This window comes from Harpia harpyja, chromosome 6 (genome assembly GCF_026419915.1).
Source record: "Harpia harpyja isolate bHarHar1 chromosome 6, bHarHar1 primary haplotype, whole genome shotgun sequence".
Classification (NCBI taxonomy): domain Eukaryota; kingdom Metazoa; phylum Chordata; class Aves; order Accipitriformes; family Accipitridae; genus Harpia; species Harpia harpyja.
The window spans coordinates 16,700,709-16,725,367 of NC_068945.1; the positions used below are offsets into that span (position 1 = coordinate 16,700,709).

At 49.5% G+C, this 24,659-nt stretch overlaps 2 protein-coding genes across 6 annotated transcripts in view; one reads left to right on the forward strand and one right to left on the reverse strand.

Annotated features, from left to right (window-relative positions):
• CACNA2D4 (calcium voltage-gated channel auxiliary subunit alpha2delta 4) overlaps positions 1 to 24,659 on the forward strand; it is a 133,368-nt gene that overhangs the window by 77,717 nt on the left and 30,992 nt on the right. The gene's annotated exons all lie outside the window — the stretch shown is intronic.
• Positions 343 to 23,967, reverse strand: LRTM2 (leucine rich repeats and transmembrane domains 2). Of its 3 annotated transcripts, XR_008235503.1 has the most exons (6): positions 23,185 to 23,967; positions 12,422 to 12,552; positions 10,823 to 10,984; positions 6,491 to 7,081; positions 1,566 to 4,705; positions 343 to 1,217 (listed from the first exon to the last, which is right to left on the reverse strand). XR_008235503.1 is itself a non-coding variant. In XM_052789188.1 (5 exons), the coding sequence occupies exons 3-5, from the start codon at positions 10,887 to 10,889 to the stop codon at positions 4,251 to 4,253; spliced, it is 1,113 nt and encodes a 370-aa protein (XP_052645148.1). In that variant the 5' UTR covers positions 10,890 to 10,984; positions 12,422 to 12,552; positions 23,185 to 23,967; the 3' UTR covers positions 343 to 4,250. The 3 variants fall into 3 exon arrangements, 2 of the variants coding, with proteins under 2 accessions (XP_052645148.1, XP_052645149.1); XM_052789188.1 differs by having other exon boundaries at positions 343 to 4,705; XM_052789189.1 differs by lacking the exon at positions 23,185 to 23,967 and adding an exon at positions 13,030 to 13,327 and having other exon boundaries at positions 343 to 4,705.

The following is a 24,659-nucleotide window of genomic DNA, read 5'->3' on the forward strand; positions in this document are numbered from 1 at the left end:
TCCTTGTTACACAATCGCCCTTGTCTGGCTGTGTCCCTGGAGTACTCTGCGTGTGTGTTTCTAGATCTAGGGTCTCACCTTGACTGACTGTATTTAGTCCTACAGCCTCACCCCAACTGCAGGTACATGCTTGCCTCGGACTTACACTGATATAGTGTATGTATGTGTATATATGTGCGTTTTCATTCCAAGTTCAAACACTATGTACAGACAAGCATACACATATGTGGGAATTCAGGGACTTTTCAGTTGGCTGGCTGTATCCCTGCAGTGTTTGCTTTTACAAGGGGTAGGGGATAGAGGGAAGGTTACTATCAGAGATCTCATTTAAACAAGAAGGAGCATAGGAAAATACATTCTTTATTATTCTTCTGTAACAACAAGCCAGAAATATAATATACCTTTAAAAATTTTCTGTCTCATGCCAAAGAAACCTCCATTCAATCATTTTAGAAAATCTTGTTGCTCTCCTTCAAACAGTAACAAAAAGAAAAAGAAATTACAAGTGCCATCTGTTCCCTGCAAGAAATGTGCCTGCCTGTACTACAGGTGGGTGTGTGGGGAAGGGCAGCAGGGGGAGCAGAAGGGGTGTTTCTGGTGGTCCTGCCAGCCCCTACATGCCCTGGCACATGTTGGACCTGCCCGCCCCAGAAAACCGTTTCCTGAGGGCAGGCATCTGCCTGTGGCATTGGTACTCCTGCCTGCAGCAAAGGGTGCGTTCAGGGGGATTCCCCCCATGCCTAGCCATGCCTGCAGGGGGAACGGGAGCCCCTGTCCCCACACACCAGAGGAACCCATTGCCTGGGCACAAAAGGAGCACTGGGTCTCATTCTGTATCCAGCATCCCACAGGAGAGCTTCATTTCTGACCACGCTGCGTACCATGTTCCCTAGAGTGCCTGTGGACAGTGCAGCAGCTCGGTCACACTAGGGCAGCCTGTTTTCCAGGTGTGCTAGGGAACAGAGTAAAGAGCCTGTTTGCAAACAGTGGTATAAAGTGGGCATTTCCCAGTGAACCCTGTTACTCTGCATGAAAGAGGACAGGTCCTCGTCCTTCCAAGCCCAGTATCTGCTTTCCAGTGGGACTTCCCACAGCAGCCAGCCTTCATTTTTCTCAGCAGCGCTCTTTTCTCCCCTTTCCTGTCTTCTCCTTTCCTGGGTGAGTTTCTAAACATAGCAGTCCCTTGTCTAGGGTTGAGATGAATCCAGACTTTCTGCCTTATAAATGAAAACAAAAAGGAAAGGATGGGCAAGGTCATCATCAGTCCCACAACACAAGATATAGAAAATATTATTAGCAACAAAGAAAAATTGGTCAGGGTAGGAGGAGGTCATGCAGAAGGTGCAGGGAAAGGAGGTTTTCACCCCCCAACCCCTGCATTGTCCTCTGCCTCCCTCCCATTTGTTTTACCTCTAGTCTATCCCCTTAAAAACAATCTCTCTCTCACTCTCTTGCTCACTCACACACACACACACATACACACACACACATATATAGATCCCATTTGTTTTGTGCAATATTTCACCATTATTTGATGCAAGTAAAATATAGATCTATAAATATACCGCTCTGACTCAAGTCCCATTTCAAGTATGATTGTGGAGTCCAGTATGGTAAAGGGAGAAGTTCCCCTGAGAGGGAGGTTGGGGAGAGGTTTGGATCCAGCAGGCAGAGTCTAGTCCTGGCTTGCTGGGAATGTGGAGCAGCAGTAACACGCATACGGAGTCTGCAGTGCACCAGTTCTGCCCTTCAGATTGGGCTACAGTTGCAGCACATGGGATGGTTGGAGTGGCTATACAGTGCATGGGGGAAGAGTCCTTCCTCCTCATATCTTGTGAGCCCTCCTCCTCCTCCTCTTCTCCACAAGCAGTGTGCTGGGAGTGGGGTACAATGTGTGTGCACACTTGTGGGTAGACTGCTTCTCCCAGTCCTTCCAGGGCAGCCTGGTCTTCTGCTTCCTGAAGAACAGCCTCCCCTGTCCCATGTATCCCTGTGTCAAAGGGAAGTCATGCTGAAACAGTCCAGAGCATCCTGTCTCTTTGCCTCTGGTGGCCCTGGGTAGGCCAGGAGGGATTTTGCCACTCCAGACTTTGATTAAAGACTTGGTATTTTGTGCCCATGGGTCAGTACAACCACCTGTCTGGGACCAGAAGGGGGTGAGGAGCCAGCGTGCATCACTTCCATGGGGATCCAGCAGCAGCGAGCAGGAGAGCTGTGAGATGTCCGAAGGCATTGGGATCCAGCTGGAGCAGGGGGAAGAGGTGAAGTGCCCTGGCAGGGTCCACCTGCAGTGCATGCTCAGCTCTGAACACAGGTTGCTAGCGAAACACCCTGCAAAGCTGGGCTTGCTGCCAGCTTGTTTCCTGATGGCAGGGATCACAGCATCCACAGGCACTGCGGATGCACGACCTCCGGTGTCATCTTCCTCGCCCAGGAATACCCACTGTGACGGGTTAGAGCAGGTTACCATGGCAATATGCATTCTCCCCTGGAGACAGCATTTTATCCCACTTCCAGTGATACAAAATGAGTCCTTATGTTGAGTTCCTTTCATTTTTTTTTTTCCCCTCTCACTTTTTTTTTTTTTTTTTTTCCTGTTGTGTCAGAAAGAGCCAAGACTAATAGGAGACACTGCAGTCTGAGAGCTTTAAAATCTGGTTGGGGGAAGTCACTCTACATGACAGTGGCAGTGTGCGCAGTTGTGTGTGTGGGCACACTCATGTGCAGCTATGGATGGCAGTGAACACAGAGTCATGGTGAGGGGAGCGTATGCGGGCTGTGCTGCCTACCGTGCTGGAGTCTCCCACCTGTGCTCTGGGCTCTCCCACCTGTGCCATGCTGTGGTCCAGGTTTGAGCCTTCATCTCAAGACCCTCCAGAACTGTGCCCCATCTCTTCAGTCACCCCAGCTGCATAACCCTGCTCCATACACTGTGCCTGCCGCTCCGCCAGCCATGCCAGCTCTTGGGTTGTGTCTTCTCCCACCACCTTCCCATAGGCTCACACTACTCCTCAGCATGGCTTACACTACCAAGAGTGGTAAGCCGCCTCCTCCTCTAGTCTTTCCTGATGACCCACTTGTGCTCTGCCAATCCAACATTTCCAGATGGAGGCTTCATATCCTTCCTTAACCTCTCCATTTATCATAGAAAACAAAATAGAAAACAAGAACACACCTTATTTTTTTCATGCTGCGTACTCATTTCCACAAACTCATGCTGTAACCTTAATAACTTTGCCTCTCTCCATCCTCTCCCACCCATTTCCACTGGCTCTGTACTATGGCTGAGATGTTTCTGTTGGCTCCTCAGTGGCAGGGTGCGTGTATTTTGTTTGAAGCAGGAGGTGGTATGCACTGTTTTGATAAGACTAAGGTAAAATGGCTGAATGTATTCATGGCTGCATGCAGAGGGCAGATCAGCATGGGCACATGTGGATCTGCATGCACAGGTGGCGTGTCTGGAGCTGGGTCTGACTGTGCCTGTGTGTTGGCATCAGAATGAGTCAGTGTGTGTGTGTACAGGAGGACAGCTCTGTATCTGTGCACATATAGCAGATGATATGTGTGTCAGCTTGCAGATTTGGACTTGGCCAGGAGCAAAAAGAGGGACACTGCACTCCCTGGCAGTGTGTTTGAGTGATACGGGTATCTTTCCACCTTTAAAAGTGAGAAGGGAAATCTCCCCCGACTGTTGTCATCCCCTAGGGACTTTCCCTCCCTTCTGATGTGTTCTCGGCAGCACTGACTTGTAGGGTGGGCAGCAACTTACTGTCACACAACAGCAGTGACCCTAACAGAGAGGCATGGACATTTCTGATGTCCTGCTCCTCACATAAGCTTTCACAGAACTGCTCTCTGTTTGCAGAGAGCTCTTGACAGGATACAGGACGACTCAGGACCGAAGCTGAGAGGATGACACAGGTTCCCAGAAGGTGCCAGCTGCCTCCACAGCAGGCATGTGAGGGAAACTCTGTGCAAGGGCATGAGGCACAGCAAGCACTCGAGGTCTGACTCTACTTTATTTGTCTGGGAGGGCCCAAGGGTGAAAGGGCACGAAATGGGCCTGGGGCAGAGGAACAGAAATTGAGCCAGGTGCCCTGACTCCCCAGAAGCATGTTGCACTACTTGGGTGAGTGGAGCAATAGCACAGTCTGTCTGTCTGTCTGGGAGGATGTATTTTGGGAGGACCCCATGCTTGACTGCTCTCCGGTACCTTTGTTCATTGCTGTCCGTTCCTTCCTAGAAGAGTTTCATGCCACAGAAGAGATTTGTTTTTGCTCTTCATGTTCACCTTCTGTGTCACCCATGAGTGGCTGCCTCTTCTTCAGCTCCCGGTGGTACTTGGCCATAAGGGAGGCATAGATGCAACCATAAGCAGCTGCCACCACCATCATGATGCAAACGATGCCGCAAACCACCCCTGCGATGATAACAGTGCCAATAGCCCGGCGCACGCTCACAGGCCTATATCGCTGTTTCTGAGGACATCCCACACTGGGCTCCACTTCTGTTTCTGGGCCTGATTTAGATTTGGAAGGAGTTGGGCTTCCTTTAGTGCAGGGTGGGCCAGTATTGTCCAGCACTGTAGAGCTGTTCTCATCATCCAGCTGGGAGCAGTAGTTAAACATCTCCATGGGCACCATTCTCATATCCTTCCCTTTCAGCTCCTTGGGCAGGGTACATGCCAGCTGGTCGATTTTCCCACCTGTCCCAATAGAGATAATAGGAGTGAACCACAGCTTTCTCCCAATATACTGACAGCAGAGCTAGATCCTCAAGTGGGGTAAGTTCCTATGATTCCATTCACACCTGCTAAGTATTTGCCCTACAGAAGTCAGCCGTAGCAGCATTATGGTTACCAAGTGGGGAACTGCTTTATTATAGCAGTGGGGCCATAAAATCCAGTCCCTCGTGTGAATGCATTGCTGAGTAGAGAGAGTATTCAAGAGAGCCTGCCAGATCCTCAGTCCTTGTCAAAGATGGAGGGAGGGAGGAATGGCTGCACCTCCATGCACCTGGCAGAAGGAGCGCATGCGGTATCCTTTAAAATGATTGTTTTGCCTAACTTGGAGGCATTTTGCATGCCTTGGCCCCCCACAACTGGAACAGCTTCAACCACGGCAGCTGGCTGGTATGCTTCTGCCTAGGTTGGATTTGACAGTAGAGCTCATGGTGCATGATATCTGCATAGACATCTTTAAGGCCAAGACATGAAAGCCCTCTTAAACTGTCTATTAAGTCAGCCTCACACTGTTTAGTGAGTTATATAAGTGTCAGTAGAAACCATTTTAGAAAAGGAGAAATTAAAGCAAAAAGATAGGACCAGGCTGTATCTTCTCAAAATAACAACAGACACACAGTCCCATCTTCTAACAACTAATCCATCCCCCCTCTGTGAAAATAGTGACAGATGTTGAAACAAATGCTTGAGTGAGTTTGGGCAATTTCTTTGGAAGGGGACAAAAAAGCAAAATTAACTCCGTGTGCTTTCCATCGACTCTGTCATATGAGAGTCAAGAAGGAAAAGAAACAAACAAATAAAAGAAGGAAGCGACATTCGTATGCTTGTTTGATTCTGCTCACACAAATGCATATTTCAGACTGCAGTGTAGCCATAGGCATAGATAATCTTTTTGCAGCATGGCTGTGATCAGGAAGGACGTGACAGCTGACCGTTGCTATCCACGTGATTTGAGACCCTTTCCTACTCATTGGCTCCAATGACAGAAGGTCAGGCCTTCAATCATTATTCCTGTAAAATGTGCCATCTTTCTGAGTTGCAGCTCCTGAAAGTGTGTCATCCCGTCAGCATTCCTGCTAAGTGATACATACCTTTCCAGCCTTCCGTATTTCGAGGAAAAGCTGGAAATGCAAACTTGTCAAAAACTGCTTGGTTTGAAATGATGATTTTATAGCTAGTCTGACTTGGGTCTGGATTGTTAATTTGAGCTTTAGTTTGGTTTTGCTAATATTAGTTGCAGTATTTTCCTAAGTGGCACTGTTTCCTATGGTTCTTTTGTTGAAAGCAAACCTGATGCTTTACAGCCAAATCTGGCTTTTACTTCTCCCGGCTTAAGAAAGAGAATGGTTTGGTTATTTTCAAGCGTGAAAAGCATTTCTTCTCTTTAGGCAGAAAGTGCGAGGGGAACTCATAATCCTAAAATTTTGATGTTATTTGAGGAAAGTTCTTTCTTCTCCCAAGAAAAAAAAAAGTAATCTTTCAGATTAGAAACAAAACAAGGAAATAGGAGATCTGGGGCTGCTGAGGACTTCTCAGACTGGCAGTGTTGCTATGTGAAGGTGCGGTGGCACCTAAAGAGACAAAAGTCTCTTAGCATTGTAGCACAGCCCTCATGCTCCTTGGCTAAGATCTAGCATTCAGGTCAGCCTGACCTGCCAGATGTATCTGCTCGTGTTTCTTCCCTGCCTGCCTTTGTCTGCCTTTCCGTGGAAGACCACGGAGCTTGGCTCCCGCTGCGCAAGCACCTACCTCTGTAGGAGAACCACTCCATCCAGTGCTTGAAGTCTCGGAGGTTGCAGTCACATTCCCAGGGGTTATCCCCAACTTGGAGTTGCTGCAGGCTGGTTAGTGGTTCAAAGGTCACCCTGTCCAGGCTCTGCAGGCGATTGGACCTGAGAGAGAGGGAGCGGAGAGCAGGCAGGTCGTCAAAGATGCCCGAGGGTATCTGGGCCAGGCCGTTGATGGAGAGATCCAGCTGGCGCAACAGGGCTGTGTGCTGTAGCAGGTCCTTGTCCAAGGCCCGGATGCTGTTGTTCCTCAGATGGAGCTCCGTGAGGTTCCCCAGGTCGCTGAAGATGTTCTGAGGGAGCTGGTCCAAGAAGTTGTTGGATAGATCCAGCCTTTGTAGGGCAGAGAGGTTGGAAAACACTGCTCCCGGCAGGATGCTGAGTTTGTTGTTGAGAAAGAGGAAGGTCCTGGTGTTTGTGGGGATGTCTGAGGGGATGGAAGAGAGGCCCAAGCCACTACAGTCCACTTCCAGGTTGCCACTGTTACACTTGCATGAGGAAGGACAAGCAAAGAAGGACTCGGCAGCACATAGAGACAGCCAACAGCCAAGCACTGGTAGGTGAAAAGCGGGGGAAAGAGAGTGCGTGTGTTAGAGCAGTGCTTTCCCATCCTCACCCATCGCCACCTTGAGCCCAGCTACGGCTACGATATAACCCTCACAGAGGGACTCTTCACCGCAATGCCCTGCAGTGTAGTGAGCTTCCTCACAGCTACATCCCTTTACTGCTGCCCTGTACCCTGGCAGCAGGATTTTCCTCTTAGCCTTCTTTTCAAGAGCAAGCAAGTAAATATCCTTCCAGTTTCACAAAGAAGTTAGAACAGTGCATCCCAGAGGACTTTGCTGCCAGGTACTAGAGCACTGGAACCTGTCAGAGGAGAATGGAGCAGAGAGTGGTGGGAGGTGTCACCTCTGATAAAGGACAGCTCTTTCTAAACAGTCACAGTGGAGAGAGGAGGGACTGGTATATATTTAAGAAGCTCTATTTTTTCAGAAATAGACATGTTAATGAAAAGCTTTTAAGAAAAATGAAAACAAAACAACCTACATCTCAGTTGTGCTCCTGCAGTTTGAATCCTAATCTTTGTGATAGATCAGACCCGGGTCTAAGTTAGCCCCTAAATCAGGGTAGCATTTGCTTTCCATATCCACATTGTGTTGCGTGGACCTTGTGGCAAGAGACTTTTTTATTAATTAGATTACATTACAAAGGGATGACCAAGAAAGCTGTTAAAAAGTAACAAGGAGTCCCTAAAACACTGGGCACCTGGTGCTTGCCATTGCTCTCAAAATAGTTTCTGAATCCCACAGCAATAGCCCCACAAGTATCTCCTCTGACCAAAATTGCCCATAGCAATGGAGATGAGGGAAAAAAATGCAGGTTGGTAGTTGAAGAAAAGGGTGTTAGGAAGAAGGTTAGCACATACCCCCTTTCTCCTGCAGTGTCTCAAAGGTGAGGTCAGACAATCCACAAAACAGCATTTTTTAGAGCTGTTGTGGATCACCATTCCAGACATGGGTCCAGATCCTGTGAGTGGTGTCAAAGGACTAGTTACCAACCCTCTCCCTGGGAGCCAGTGGCTTTTAAAACTCTCATTTCTGTGACAAAGAAGCATCAGCAACAGGAAAGCAAGCTTTCTGCCTTCTGTCATTAGAGGAGTGGGAGTTATGTTTAAGCAGACTATGTAAAACATTTGCATCCTTCATCTTCATTCCTATTGTGGAATTGAGATTAATTTCTTCAATGTGGGAAGCAAATTCAGCTCCCTCGCTGGTTTTTAAGGTGACAAGTTTGAGCATTTGACTAAAACTGAAGCAGGTTTTTCTGTATATCATGCCCTGTCCTCTCCCTTTCTCACTTTTCTTCAGAGAAAGTAGTCACTTGGGGTTGGTAGAGTCTTTTTAGGGGTGAATGGTAGCTAAAGTGGATGCATTTATTGTCTCGCCATTTTTTCCTGGACTGGAAACCAGATTCTTCCGTTTTGCTTTTTTCCAAAGAACCAATAAGCAGGTATTTTGTTTCTTAACCCCAAAGGAATTGTGAAAGGACTGCCATAGGAGAGGGAGCCAGTGGAGACCCATGCTCTGAAGCAGCTCTGCATGGAACAGCTCTACAGTCAGCCATGCTCCTCCTCTCTTCCCTCGCACCACTCTCTCTAGAGTTTAGTCTGACCCATAGCCCATTTTTTTTATATCAACTTTGCTTCTCTCAGTACTGCTGCCTTCACACCCAAACCCTGTCATCCTGCCTAGGGCCTTTTTGTGTTCCCAGCGATCCTTGAGAGAACTGGCAGATTTATGGACTGGTAGCCTAAGGACAACTACACAGTTCGGATCCTAAGCTATATGACTTTATTAAGGGCCAAGTGATAAGTGTTCAGAGAGAGTGTCTCAGCTCTTTTTTATTTCATCCATCTTTCACAACTCCTGCAAGAACTTTTTTCTGTCCTACAGTTGAGATCTCAGGTGTACATCAGCCCAGGCTGTGCCAATCTGTATGTTCTTTTAATGATAATTATGGATCCTTATGGTGAAATATGAGAGAGATCTTTACCCTGAGCACCTCTGTGCTTCCTTGTCATGCAAAGGTTGGGGTCAACAGCAGAGATTGCCATGAAAGCAGATCATAGCCTGTGGACTGGTGCAGTGCAGGTACTGGCTGGCTGACTGATATATAATTCCATTCAGAATACATTGCACTCTTGCTGTAGGGAGAGAATTAAAAGAATGGGAGCTAGAGTGGGGAAGGGAGAGAGCCGTGAGTCACTCAGGTAACCCCATCTTTTCCTGGATGCTTAACAAAAGTACAATATTAATAATAGATTGATAGCTGTGTTGATGAGATAACACTTAGCTGCTTTGTACACCAAGAAAGGTAAGAGCAGACTGTGTGTAATGCTATACAGGTGGCATTCTGTTCAGGGCTTATCTCTCAAAATGCCTACCCGCCACCGGCCCCGACTGGGTGGCTTTGGGGTTCCACCAGAATGTATGCTGGCAGTGGCTGGAAGGAACAAAGTCTCAGGCAGCTGGCTGTGGTTATGCTCAGGAACTGGATTTATGCCAAGTTTCTGCAGACGTATAGGATGTGCCAAAAATGTCTTGTTGTTACCCATATATTGCTTTGTGCTCTTGGAAATATTTTACTAAAATCATAGGGAGGAGAAGGTCTGATTTCATTTTCAGTCCCTGCAAGAGGTGCATCCACAAGGATGTGAGCTGAGACCAAGGAATTCATCACACTGGTTAGAATGCAGCTCTACGGGGAAGAGAGGCAGGGAAGCGATAGAACCTGCAGCTGTCTTCCAGCCCTACAGAAGGATGAGTAGTATGTGTTTTCATGTTAGGGGAAGATGAAGTTACTTTGTGGGGTGTTTGGTGACTCTGATAGGTAGCAGAAAGCTGATCCAGGTATATCAGATTAAGTCAAGGCTCAGTAGCATTCATTATAAATAATTTATACAGCAATCTAGTCTGTGAGGATGGGTTACAAAGACACCTGTTTTCTGGAGAAGGAAACAATTCCCCCAGCTTCTTACAGGAGCAGCCCCAAATTTGATCAGGGGGGCAGGAACAAGGGAAACCACAGCTCGGCACCTAGGCATGCAATAGTGATGGATACCCTCCAAGTGCTCCCTTTCCTCTGCTGCAATTCCCAGATGGTTCTCTGAAGTGCAGGTACATTCCCTGAAGCCCCACATCACCCTAGCAGTCTCTGCTCTGCATACAGGGATACTATAGCAGATGCCCTGGTCCACTGGGAATATGCACAGGCTGAACTTTTACAATTTAATTTAAAAGAGATCTTCTTTATTTACTCCTTGATTTTCACTACATGTGGCAGTGCCCGGTAGGAGAATTCTGCATTCGCATCCTGCATTCCCTTCTAAAATCTGTCATGACTTCTGCTGTGAAGAGCTGGGAGCCTTGCTCAGCAGCCTATGTATAAACCCCTACCACAGAGAGGAGTCTGCAGCTTACAGGATGCCGGTCTGAGAAATGTTCGGAGTGCATCTTTGTGCCACGGTATCTGTCTCGCTGTTTCTCACCTGCCAGGCCCACTGGAATTCAGAAGCAATCATCACTCACTGTCCCACTTTAAGCCCATCTTTAGCTTTAGAGTCTCACTCTCCCTCCTAGCTCGCCTGGCCTCTAAAGGAATCAGGAATTAGTTCAAATATCTCCATTCTTAGCTGTCCCTCTCCCTTATTCTTAACCCTGATGTGACCTATTTTCTTTCCACTCCCTTGACAAACAGGATCATTGTACTTAGTACCTGAGTAGGCATTACTTACGACAAGCCTCTTGCCACCTCATGAGGAACCTGCTCCTCCACCGGTGGCCGGCAGTTGTAGGCAGCATTGTTGTCTTCTCCAGCGTGTCTTCACATCCACCAGCCAGCCTGGCACACGGCCCCAAAGGGAGGAGGAATGACCTTGTAGCCTGCCTGCCAGGTCCTGGAGGGGGAGAGCAGAGCAGAGCGGGTGAGATTCAGTTCCCTGGGCGCAGGGCTGGGCTCCGTGTTGTCCTTTCCCCTCCCCAACTAGAGTTTTGCCTTTGAGGCATTAGCTCAGTTTTGGAGGAGAGGTGGAGGATGTTTCAGCAGGCGCAGCATGACAAAGGCACAACGTTAATTCACTTTGAACCTCGCAGTGCAGAGATAAGGCCGAAGAGACAGACTGGTGCTTGAACAGCCTGCTATGGTAGCTACATTAGCCTCACGCTCAAGGTTAACCTGATGAATTGCTGAGGTGACCCTGCCAGGGCAGCAGACTCCAGCTCGTTCCCTCTCGCCTCCACGCAGGCTGGTACCACCTGTGCATCCTCTCACTGACACACAGCTCAAGCTCACTGAGGTCTGGGCACCAGCAGCTGCCAAGGCGCTTCTCCCCCCACCCCTGTATTCCGTGCTAGTGCTTCCTTTATGTTTTAAGGTAAAATGGATGTGGCGGCTAGAGCAGGGCTGAGCAGAGCACAGCTTCAGCTTAGGGAATTCACACTGCAGCAACTGCAGGAGCTGAAGAGCGAGTGAGCCTCGGAGGAGAAGGGAGGACCCGGGGCGGGGGAGACTGAGTGGGAGTGTTGAAAAGAGAGGAATTACATCTCAATTAGAAGAAGGAAAAATGCTCAGTCTAATTAGAAACCCAAAGACCATAAACTCTCCCCTGACAATGAGTGACTGACAACAGGTTCCAACTTCCCTCCCGCTTCCCTTTTGGATACAGGCAAGCAAGAAAAGGGGAAACCCCACGGACCCTCCTGTCCCCCTGCTTGCTCTCTGATGTGCCACCCACAGTCGCAGCAGCAGTTAGATGGACACGTTTCAACCAGGGTACAGAAATAAACCATCCTCCATCCCCTCTGAGGGGCTCTGACAACATCCACAGCCATTATTATAACTGGGTGCTGCACTCCCACTGGGACACCCTCTCCACACACGTGCCAGCTGCTTCCCCTCCCCCAGGCTCCCATGACTGATTTATTTTATATGGGAATGTAAACCGCCAGGAAATATTTAAATTAGCACCTTGATGAGACAGATGAGCAGGTTCAGTGCCTGGACTAGTACATTTTGCAAGGCTATTTAGATCATTTACCCAAATGCCAATGCACCAAATAGAGGAATACCTCTCACGGCACTGAAACCGATCCAGCCTTCACCCGTTGCAGCCCCCCACTCCCCAAACCGAGCTAGAGCCCTTTCCCTGCAGTCCCCACTGAAAGAGAAGCCGCAACAAATAACTGTCCCCAATCGGTGCTTGCACTCACCCTGGCTGAGAAGGAGACTTTCAGCCTCCCCCATATCAATGTCTCTGTCCTAATGGCCACCCCTGAAGTCTCCTGTCCCCGGCTGTCAGTATCAACAAAGAGGATGAAAAGCCGCAAGCACTTACCTGGAGGGGCTCTGCCCGCAGCCACTTCCACCAATTCCCCGGGCACTGCCCAATTACAGCCTCTTCCTTCCCTCTCCCTCCTTGACTTTCACTCCCCGGCAGCAGGCTTTCCGTGTGCTCTATTTAACTCCCTACAGCACAGGAATAAACAGCAGAGTTAAGCTGACAGCCACAGAGCCTTATCTGCCTGCTGGATAGCGGGAGTCGTTCAGCTCCAAATCCCGTTGCCGAACAATCGCGTCCTTGCTCTCAGCATCAGGGGCTGCCTGCCACACTCTGTCTTTCCCTCTTCCCCACCTTCACTCCATCTAACTTTGTCAGGGTTATAGATAGCTCTGTTCCTTGCGCTCTCGCCTTTTGGCTCTGTTTTGTAACACCCCATCTGTATCAGCTGGCTCGGCTCCAATCAGGGGGGCTAAGCTTTTAAAAAAAACACCAGCAGCTTCCTTGGGTGCTTCGTGACACGGCTTCCCTCTGCAGTCTCCCCTCAGCCCAGGCTCCCACTCAGGCCATGGGCTGGTGTCTCCCCCACCCTGCTCGCTGCTCTGTGCAATTCAGCCATGCCACCCCCAGGCGACAGTGGGGGGCTGAGAGCAGGACCAACATACCGGGGCGCGAGGACGGTGATGGGGTCAGGGTTTCTAACCCTAGCTCCTTCTGCTCTGGCAGGGCAAGTCCGGCTCTTGCACTCATTTCTGGTACCTCACGGAAGCCTCTTTCCCTCAGGCAGCGCCAAGGCTCAGGCACGGAGTGCAGGGTGGGAGGAGCAGCCGTGTATAAATAAGCCCTTTCCCTATGTTTAGAATTTATTACAGTGCATAGTGATTAACACCTGTTCAGGCTTCAATGCTGTCTCCTGCGCTGCCACACACACAAAGATGGAGGCGCCTTGATAAACCCAAGATTATTTTAAAAGCATGTCACACAAACACAGTGCTTCCCACCCCATAGATAGCAGCCACCCTTTGTGCACTCATACACGTTTCGAAGACTTAAAAGCAGCTTTCTTCATGTATGTATGCAGATATAGTCACCAGTCTAGCTTACATTTACAAATGTGTGCACAGAGTTGGGCTTGCACGCGTGCTGGGGACTCTTCTGTGACCCATATTTATCAACATCCATGTCTTGCACAAAACTGCCTGCTTCTCCAAGCATAACATATGCTCAGGTGGCAGAGCAGTAGATTTGGAATAGGTAGAAGTTCCTGACTACTGAAGTGCAAGGGGCAATGAGCTTCTGCATTTATACCTTGAAGTAGTATGTTTATGGAGAAATTTTAATTCCAAGGATCCAGAAAAACCCAGTTTCTCCCACGTATCTATTGCCCATAAGCACATTAGACCCTTAGTGATTAACATTCTGCAGCCAGGAGAGAGCAAGGAGGCAGAGAGGATTTTTAAGAGTTTCTTTTTTAAAGGTTTTCTCTGACTTATCTTGAATTCTGACTTAATTAGCTGTTTTACTGTGGCCCAAGAGATGCCTTCCGCTCTGCAGAGCACCAGGCCAGCTGCGCTCACTGCCAACACAGCACTGGGAACCTCATAGTCCTGGGGCAATTAGCACCTGCCCACAGCACAAGGCTCTCCAGAGCACCACCAAATCTGTCCGGCTGCTTTCAGCCTGAGAGCCGGGGACTTTTCCAGCAGTGAGGACTCTGTCAGACCTAGGAGTGCCCCCCATGCACCCCCAGCCCAAGAGGTGAGGCACCATGCCACCCATTCAGAACTAGCATGGCATTGCCTGGGTTTGGGGGCTCAAGGCTGATCTGCATTGCTGGAGCTCAGAATGCTCCGAAGTCACCCAAGGGCTCCACAAACCAGGCATTAGTTTTTCTTCCAGGCTTACTAGGTGATTCCTTCCCCCTGGAGCAACATGTCAGCTGAATGCCTTGTGATCCATTGGACACGGTGTCCAGAGCTTTCTTCCACATGCTTGGAGTTGAGTCTCTTTTCCAGATTCTGGAGAAATGAACAGAGTAGCCTGTGGGGGCTGGTGATGGCCTTTTCTTCTTGCCGTTTGATATAGGACAGTAAAAGACAACTTTTTTAGTTTCAGCTCAAAGCAACAGAATGAAATCATCCATTTCTGGCCCATGGGCTCCAGTGGCCAAAAATACACTGAGTTGAAGTGCCACGTGGACATCTGGCCTGCTGTCAGACTCAAGAGGACTCTCTAATGAGGATTCCCCTAATTGGCTCGAACAGGGAACTTTACTGCTGGGGGGGATGCTCAGGAGATTGTAATGGCTCTGCAGCAGTTGCCAGGGCATAAAAGCTACAGCAGGCACTATCACTGTCTTGTGCTTCCCATATCCCTGCCCAGTAACCAGTAATGTTTGCAGTATCACTCTAAAGCCTTACCTTTCATAAGTTGGGTCCCAAGGACCACACTGTGAGGCTGGGGAGGGTTTCAGTTTACTGCATCCACATACTGTTTTACTAACACTTCCCAATTCTGTGACATATTCTATCCAAAGCTTTCCATCTGCTTTATGAATGGCTCTTACCATGGTTGTAGGTGTTGTTGATATTTTGTATTTAATGGCCCCCAGAATTAAGGCTGAGGTCGTAACCGGTAGTGCCTCTGCTCTAGGTAGGTGGATAAAGCTATCCCATTTTCCAGACAGGGACACTGAGGCTAGAGAGACAGGTGACTGTGTCACTAGGATGAGTCACAGTCAGAAACAGAGCCCAACAACCTCTGTCTCTGATTATCTCTCCTAGTCCTTTGCACTAACCCTTGGATCATGGCTCAGGGATCAGACTCCGTTAACAGCCTGGCTTACGAGCATTGGCAGGGCACGTGGGTGACCTATATTACAAAAGAGTAGGTAACAGAGGCTGCAACAGATGCTAGCAATAAATTATCAGGAAGTACACACAGACATTCATCCCTCCCCCACACTCTCCTTGGCAAGTGATGGCAAAGTCCCCTTACCCTTTCCAATGTTGAACTGCTTCAGCCTTTATCAGAAAAGCAGCAGGGTGAGGGAGGGCATAGAGGACACTTTAAGGAGATTATCTTTTTTTCCTCCCCTTTTCTTGTTGTGTTTAGGATTCTTCTTTATTACCATCACCCATAATGTAGGGGGACAGTGGTACCCCAGAGCCCAGTGATTAAAGCACGTTGTTCTATGTTTGTTCCTTCATCAGCCCTTGGAGGAGAAAAGCTGGTGCACAGAGGGCAGGGAGACGCGGCAGCCATGGGGTCTGACTACAGCAACTGAAAGTTCATGAAGTAACCTGGCTGATGGGTCCTAGGGGAAAATGGTGGTCCTGACAGTACCACAAGTGGGTTTAGAGGGCATGGAGATGATGCCCGTTCTTGGTCCCCCAAGAGACCTAGGTCGGTCTAGCAAATCATTGACCACAAGAGGTCACCTTGTCTGAGTGGCAGCTCCTCGTTTGTTGTTTATTTGGGCTGCGAAAGCACCCAGAGGAGGCAGCCAAGCTCAGCAGCACTGTAGAAACATACAGTGTGTGTCACTGCCCCAGTGAGCTTCTGAGCTAAATAGCTGGGGGCTTCATTTCCAGCACTTGCTGATTTATTAACACATGTGTTCAGGATTCATTAGTGTTGTGCTGTCACAATCAATGGAAAGCACATTTTAAATTCACACTAGAAACCCAGCTGCAGAAGAAATGGTGCCATCTGACTTGCAGTGATCGATCACAGCTAAGCAAAACACCTCATACAGAAAGCTGTAAAGTAAGTGGAAGGCGTGCAAAACCCACTCGGTATTGTAAGGGACTCTGCCACATTCCTGACTTGGTGTGAATAAAAACCTCACCCTGTTCTCTGGGATGTAAAGAGGTCAAAAAGCTTCTCATCTTGGAATGACAATGTGTAGGCACCTCTGAAATGCAAATGTGATTGGTGCTAAAAAATGTTTCTTCCCCAAGCCCCTCCAAGAAAAATCAACTTTATCTCCATTTTATGGAGGGGTAAACTACGACAGAGGTAACAATGGCTGCTGAGTTTAGCTGGCTGAAATTTCAGCTGCCCAGCTTTTGATACCTCATCACGAGCCCACATCAGTTCCCCACTCAGTATTTCCAAAGCTGCCAAGTACAGTGCTTACACTGGATCACTTGGGCTTGTAAATGCTCTCCTGTCCTGCAGAGATGATTTGTAGGGCTTATCAAAGTTACACAGAATAAAGGAGTTTTGGTGGGGCTTTCCCAAAGCTTCCTGATGGGCCTGTGGCAAAATCAGGAGAGAAGCCAGTTTTCTTGATTCCTCATCCCGTACCTTAACCAAGAAACCTTATTTACATCCCAAGCCTCCCTGACCAATGCACAATAACGAGACTGAGAGATATTAGAGGGGCTGGAAATACCAAGGGCATTGGGCCCCATCAAACCCTCTGGGAAAGCACAGAGCATCCGAAGGGGAGCCAGGGCGGGTAGCACTGATGGGAAAGACCCAGATTGTTGTGGAGAAGTGGGATTCCTTGGGAAGCTGTGGAAGCAGGTGGGGAGACCGGGATATCCAACACGGGAGTGACAGGAAAGTCCCAGCACAGCGAGAGTGCAGCATATGGAGGAGGCCCAGAGCAGCAGCAGGAGGAGAGCTGAGGGGGCAGTTGACAGGAAGAAATCCAGCCATGTGTGTGCCAGCATCTTCTCCAAGTATTATTGAATGCGACAGACCACGTGCATGTTTCCTCCATGCAAAACAGAGGCAGCCGAGAAGGGAAGCGGGTGAGGGAGTGGGAGAGGGGCTCAGAGGAGGGACACGTGAGCTGGCTACCCAGTTTCCTCCTCTTTTTCTTGCCACAGAGTGATGTTTTTGTTCTTCTTATACTGTTGGCAAAAATTGGTAACTGAGTGAGATGTGGAGGGGGGTTCTACATGAAGGCTGAGATAACATTTTCTGATCCAGCTGGGAACAGTTGGCTGTGGGTGGTGGCTTGTCACCAGCCCTGCCAATTCTAATCCAGATCCCAGTTTTTCTCTTTCTCTCAGCTGTGGAGTGAAGAGCCTTCTCTACAACTTTAATTTCCTGCAGGGGTTAATCCCATGGTCAGTAGTAGCTCAGGCCCTTAATCCTTGCACTCAGCCCCTTGACAGAAGGACTGCAGCTGCTCCTGACCCAGCAGGTCTGAGGGAGGCATCATTCTGCTCCCAGTTACTCCTTTACACCCCACGAGCATTCTTCAGCTCACTGGCATTTAAAATGCCACACCCCCCCCCTTCCTGCCAAGCCTAGCCCGGGGCTGTGGTGGGTGGCACATCCCAGGGAGAGGCTCCAGGCCGAGAAGGCGGCTTGGTGGGAGAATCCTAGTTCTGTGGTCCTCATTCCCCTCCCCACACCACGCCAGGTATTTTCCGCACTTCTTAGTTGGATGGTGCTCTGGATCCCCAAGTAATCTCTTTCTTGTTTTTATTCGGGTAGTGTTCAAGAAGGAGGGTATGCATGGGCCCACATTTGTGAAGGGTTCCCCGAGGGCTCAGAAATTTTGAGATGATCCCAGTACCTTCCCTGGGTCTCTTATTAGGGGCAAAGGATGCAGCAGATCCATAAGAGGGAAGGTCCCAGCCTGTCTGAGATGAGATATACATTTACATGCACAGAGTAGTAGATGGAGGTGCATCAATTTAGCAGCAAGATAGGAAAATGTAAGTTTTTTTATCAATATAAGCTCTCAGTTCACAGTTCTGTCCCTGGAGTGCTAGGCCAGACGTCTATCAAACAGTACGGCCAGACTGCCGAACCAAGAGGCTTCCAGATCAATACCAAGAAACCCGTGTTGTACCTTATGGGGCCCAGGGCACTTCAGCCATAAGCCTTTCTCCTGTGCTTCCTCATTCCTAGAATCAGGTGAGCTTCTGCAAGCCTGGGTGATCCTGCGCACACAAAATATCCCACACCTACTTGTTTGCCATCATTCATGTCTGCATTTGCCCAAGAACTGGCTTTGCCTTTTTTGATAGCCTGCATTCTGAAAAACACCAGGACTCCAAGCCCACTAGCCTTCCTAGTGCTTGACTCTGGTTACTTTTGCTTCTGGTGGAGAAGCCAAAGTGATGGAGAACTGCTGCCACCTAAGCTGCTGAGTGAAAGAGTCCCTCCCCCTCCTCCTCACCCCGCACCTTGGCTTCCTTTCCCCGGCTGCCAGCCTTTCTGAATCAGACCACCGGCTGCAAGGGTAGTGGCTTGCCACTTCAGCAGTTGGAGCAGGAGGAGGGAGAGGAGGTAGAAAACACAGTGGGACAAGGGAAGAACTTCATTGCTGTCCCACTTCACAAGCCTGTGGCCCAGGGTGTGTTCACAGGGGCAGGGATCATCCATGCATGCGCAGTGGTGGGGCAGAGCACAAGATGCCAGCAGTAAAAATCCTCTCTGCTCTTATCGTAAGGGGATCGGTAATCCAGCATGCACACAGCTCCTGGCAAACCTCCCAAGGAAAGGCTGACTCTCATTGTTTGCACACGATGCATTTACACTGAACTCTGAAGGAGACCTTTTTCTGCCTTAGTGAGTTGCCTAGATCTGTTTCACTCGGTTGCCACTGTGGCATGAGGTTGGTGGTGCTGCCTGTTAGAGAGAGCCTGGAGCTCTTCTTCCCCTTCCCTATCGCCCCCCATCACCTTCCCAGAGCATCCAAGAGGGGGATCCCTGCAAACTCCACACAAGCTGCTGCCTGCAGCTCCAGGGCTGCCTGAGGATCTCTGGGACACACTTACACTCTTTACAAGCTGGGAACATTGCCCATAGCTCGACAAGATGTGGTGACAGTTCTCACAACCCAGAGCTCCAGCCAGGATTCTTGGATGCATCTGGGTTAGCATACATATCACAGCCCCATGCTGCCAAGCTTGCTGAGGCTGGGGAAGGTCTTCAAATTTGATGTGACTTTAGTTTTCTGGAGGGTTTGCAGCCACAGAAGAGTTACGAGTATAGCAACGTTCACATCCAATCAAAATCCCTAAAGGCAAGTGGTGTGGAGAGCAGGGCCCACCTTCAGCGCCTCTGCCCCCACACAGGTACCTCGCAGCAAAATCGCAGCAGCAGCATGCCCTGCTTTGGGGAGCACCGGCAGCAGAGAGCCTCACCAGGAGTGGGAAGAGAGTCCAAGCGATGAGTGCTAAGTCAAATTGCCTCTAACAGCTCCTCTCGAGACTCAGGATGTGGTTCTACTTTTTTATTCCTTGTGTGAGGGCATGGTCCATGGGGAAGGAAGCTTCCCAGCTTCCCAGCCTCCTTGGAGTGAAGAGGAGCGTGGTAGCAGGGCCTGCCTGCAAAGTAACAGCCTTTTCTTGCAGTCACTTGTGAAGTTCAGACTTGTATGGCCCTGCTGTAAATTTAAGTCTCAGTCCTTCCTGTGATGGGTGTGCGGCATTGCAGTGTATAAATAATGGAAAGTCTCTTGTTTTCCCATTCATAAAAAAAGAATCAAGGAAGTGCCATTTTCATTTTTTTTTTAAAAATTGCCATATGATAAGATATGCTATTTGGCTTGCAAAGCCAAGCACTTGAATGTGAGTTAGTACCTGCAGATCCTTAATTCAGCCACTTGCATGTATGCATTACAACACAGCCTTTGCTTACCCGAGCAAGTACTATTTCTTTTTTTCACAGGACCTGTCCCATACTCAGTGTAAAGGACACGTGATACTCAAGCTAACAATGAGGATGTTGTAATAAATAAGGCTATATTTATATGGTCAGTATTAAATATTAAACCACAGTTTTGGCAGGTGGCCACAGTCTGTTCATTCCTAATTTTGCGGGTGCCCAACACAAGACCCTAGGGGCCATTTTGCAGAACTGCTGAGCACTCACAGCTGTTTTCCAAAATGCTGGCAGCTTAGCCAGCAAACTGGTACGATCTCGAGGAGTCAATGGCTCCAAGAGCCAAGAGGCCCCAGGCTCCGGTCCTGCCCCTGCTGCTCCTTCCCTGTGTGGCTAAAGAGGAAGTCTCTTTCCCTTCAAAAGCAAGGAAAATAACCACTCTGTCTTGCCTCATCAGGAGCATAAATTCTCTATCATAAGCTATGAGGCAATTGTAGCAGCCAGCATCTTCAGAACACCACAAGACAATGAATAATGATGTGTTGCCTGCAGGGCTTGGATGGCAGGCAGTAAACAAATAAAACAGGCACACACTTTGCAGTACCAAAAAAATAACAGCCCCCTGCTTCACTCCCCAAGCACCGTGTAGCCAGTGCCCTGAATGAGGCAGCTTATGAAAATAAAGCATGTCATCCTACCAGTCAGGACTGCAACCGGGTGCAGATGGCATGCTGCCCCCAATCCCAACATTTCCTAACTTTCAACTGCCAGTTTCTGCAATGTGAATAAAACCATATTTCACATAATCCCACCCCTTGCAGGTGAAACAACTTTTCCTTCCATCTCTCCAGCCTGGAATTGAACTGGTTTATAGAAAAAAAATACTTCTTCTTGCTATTAAGACACCCTCAGCCACACAAAGCATTTTTGTGAGCCAGCATTTGGTAAAGCCACAGCAGGAATAAGGTATTTCCATGCAGTAGGGACAGAAACAGCCCAGGACTCCAACTCCAGCTCCTTCCCACTGAGAACTGGAGCGTGTGTCATGGTGTAGTACTCTGGAGCATCACCCAGCTGGCAGGAGTGTCCCAGTATGGTCATTTGAATTACGGCTTGAGCTATCCAGGGCTGGGACAGATGTCAAGAGGTGTAAGCAGCTGCTTGTAACCAAACATGGTAAGTGAAGGAAACTGCTTGGTCTCTCTTTTGAATCGGCAACAGGCAAGTGCTGAAGAGTCACCAAAGAGCTGCCCAGAAATGCCCTCCCACAGGCTTGAGCCTGACCTCATTCTGTTCCAACCTCTGCTGCTCCCTGGATGCTTCTGTCCAGGTATCCTTATGGCCCTGTGCTGCTGCTGGTCTTCCCTGCTGCACCAAGGCACAGGTCTCCTTTCATCAGGCTTCTGTGGTTCTGAAGAGCCTATAAAATCCTTTCTGCATCAGGCTTAGAAAAGCCAGAAGAAGAGCAGAAAGCTGGAGTAGCTCATGACGATATTGGAGCTGGGAGTGCACCTTGCTAGCGTGTGGCATTCACTTTGCTGGAGGCAAGGGTAAAGCTATGATCTGCTATAAAAATTACGTAAAGGGCTTCCCCCCTTTCTCTTTGCAAACAGCCCCTTTGCTCAGGATTTACCATAATTCCTCCAAGTGGGCAAGATACACTAACAGAGACTGCACTGATGTCTGACAGGGAGACAACTCCCGCAAGCCTTTCGCTCATGTGGAATAATTCCCTTGCAAATGTTGTTTGCCCACAGCAGTTGGAGGAAGATCCACCCCCCGCCCCCCAACAGACCCGAACGACAAAGCTCAGAAGAAAAATGGTTTGCAATTCTGGAAAGGCACCCCCTCCTCCTCACCATTAGAAATGTCCCCTGCTTTGTGACAAGTCCCTGTGTGCCTTTAAGGGTCCCCCTGTCTTTTAAGGCTTTCCTTCTTTAAACCCTGCAGTAGCAGCTGCTCCAGCCCTTCCCCAAATGAGACCTTCATTTCTCCCTCCATCCTTGGGTGGCAGATCAGACACCCTGCTCACGACCATTGCCATTGGGGTTGTGCTGGATGTGGCACATTCAGGCTACCTGATAGTCCCCATGGCAGGCCTAGGACCTGGCTCGGTCATGACCTGGTTGGAGCAACAGCTGCAAACATCCTCTCTCCCCAAACTGGGAGAGCTCTGATTTTACATGTCTCTCTTAATTAGCATGAGATGCAGTGGCAGTAATAAACTGAGCAGGCAGAGGGAGAAGGGGGGGGTAGAATGCCCTGCGTGGGATGTATGTGTGCACGTGTCTGTGCATGTGTATATATGCACACATGTATATATGCACACACACACACACACATGCTAATGCTTACATATATACCCCTAGCCATAGGGGGCTTCAGATCAGCTCATTCAGGACCTCATTCTCCCCCTTTCCTCCCAGGCAGGGCTGGACAAGTCCATGAAGTTTCTCTGTGCTGTGTTTCATTCCCACCCTCGGTGCTGTGCCTTCCGCCCAAAAGTTCAGAAATCACAGGCTCAGCCTGTGGGGATGCTGGAAGCAACTTGGGACTTATTTTTGGCTCTACTTGTGATATGGTATCCTTCACTTCACGTCCTGTGGTCACATCCATGAGCTTTGTGTGTGAAATTGTACATGCACACAGTCACCCTTACACATACACACACACCCTCATCCTAAAGCTGTATATTGAGTGCTGGACCTGTTCAATTTTGGTCCTCACTTCTCCATTTTAGGTTGTTCTTACTAAGACAGCTGAGACCAAAATGATTCCCAGCAAAGCCACCATGGGTCAGGTGAGTGGCACCTCACATGCCGACCCCTCTCACAGCCCCGAGGAGAGGACAAAAGCCAGGGCTCACCAGGAGCTGCTTGGTACCCGGTGACTACAGCAGCAAGCACTTAGCCTCAAAGCTGCACCTGAGCTGCCCGTGCTGCAATGAAAGACACTGGTGCCATTCACAGCTGGTAGAAGTTCCTCCCAGCTGCCTGCACTGAAACTGGACTGGAACCAGTACCAGCAGCCTCTGCGGCAGGGTTGTCATCCTGCCTTATGGGGAAGATCGCTGCCCGTGAACCTCGCACAACTGGGATTTGTGGACTGTGCCGTCTGGCAGACGGTGCTGCCCCTGACCGCCACTCTGCTCCCCGGCGAAGCCGGTTCTTGGGGGGCAGCTCCACTGATCTCGCATAGCCGGGGAGCGGGGGGGAATACAAAAAAGAGATGTCGTTACTTACCTCTCTCAGGCTGGGATGGACCCTCCTGTGAGAACGGCAGCTCTTCCAGCGAACCCGGTACAATCCCAAAACAAATCCAGCAGAAAGTCCCTCCGTTGCCAGCTGGGCTCTCGGTGGACCCTAGCTGGCAGGAGCCCCTCCTAGCCAGCCACTCACCCTGCGTGGAGGGCAGAGGAGCCGCACGGCGAGATGGCAGCGTGGGAAAGGGACTGTAATCCTCCGTAAATAATAAATAGAGGAGAGGGAGAGAGAGAGAGAGGCGGGAGAGGGAGCGACTGCGCGCGGCGAAGTGACAGCTGGGGGTACATCTGCGATGGCAGCAGCACGCGCATAGGAGCGCGCAGAGACAGTGCAGAGGAGTCACCCTGCCAGGCAAGCAGGGTCTGCTCCGAAACACCCAAGGGAAGGAGCTTAGGAGGTTTTCACTTCTCTCGACCCCTCCTGGAGAAAGGGCAGTTGCTGTCAGTCCCTCTCTCTCCCTCCTCCCCCCCTTTCCACCATCCCTCTCCGCGTGCCGGGGAGGGGTGAGGAGATGCCAGGGCTGGGGAGCTCCCTACAGCCCCTCGGGAGGCAGATTGGTCAGGCACAGGTTATGAGAGGAGGCACCGAGCTGAACGCCTCCTCCCCTCCCTCCATCTCTCCCCTGCCTGGTATGGCTGATGACAATAAACCCAGAGAGAAAGGTGTGAGGAGGAGAAGGGATGAGCCCTGGGGAAGCACCCGAATCCAGCCCACTGCCTCTGTCAAGCTTCCCGCTGTGCTATCCCGTGGGCTCCTGCAGCCTGCCCCTGCCAAAATCAGACCCCTCGCTTGCCTTCCTCCAGCTTGCTGAGGACCTCGGTAGCTCACGTTTGCAAGAATGACTCTTGCTGATCCACCTGAATTGCGTCTTCTGTCAGGTCCAGTATCATAAGCAGGCTGCCCTTGGTTTGGGCTTTTTGTTCATTTGAATTTGTCTGGAAGTTATTTTTTAAGTAAAATTTTTAGGGGACTTCAAGTAAAATTTTGAGTGGGGCAGCTCTGCTGCTGGCTTGAGAGAGAAAATAGGAATATTTCAGAAATATGGAATGGGGAATGCAAATGGATGGTGTGGGCAGGGCTGCTCTGCTGCTCTGGCACATTCTTCCATTTGAATCGTGGGGTTTATTTAACCATTGGACCGGCTGCCATGAAAACAGATTGTGAATGGCAAGGTACATCTTGATAAGCACTCTACAGGATGAAATCTTGCAACTCTTTGTTATGCCTTTTTGTCGTGCGGCAGGCCCAAGAATTAAATCTTGGGGAAAGCTCCTTATGAGAATAGCATATGGATAATCAAAGAGACAAGCCAGGGAAGGCAGACAGAAAGAGAGACAGGCAGAGGATGAGCTAATGAGGCAGACATGCTCAACAGAGGGATGAACAGGTGGAGGGGAAGGCTCTTATCTCCACGGTGAATGGCAGCACGTAACTCTGGAGAAAGCCAGCCGCAG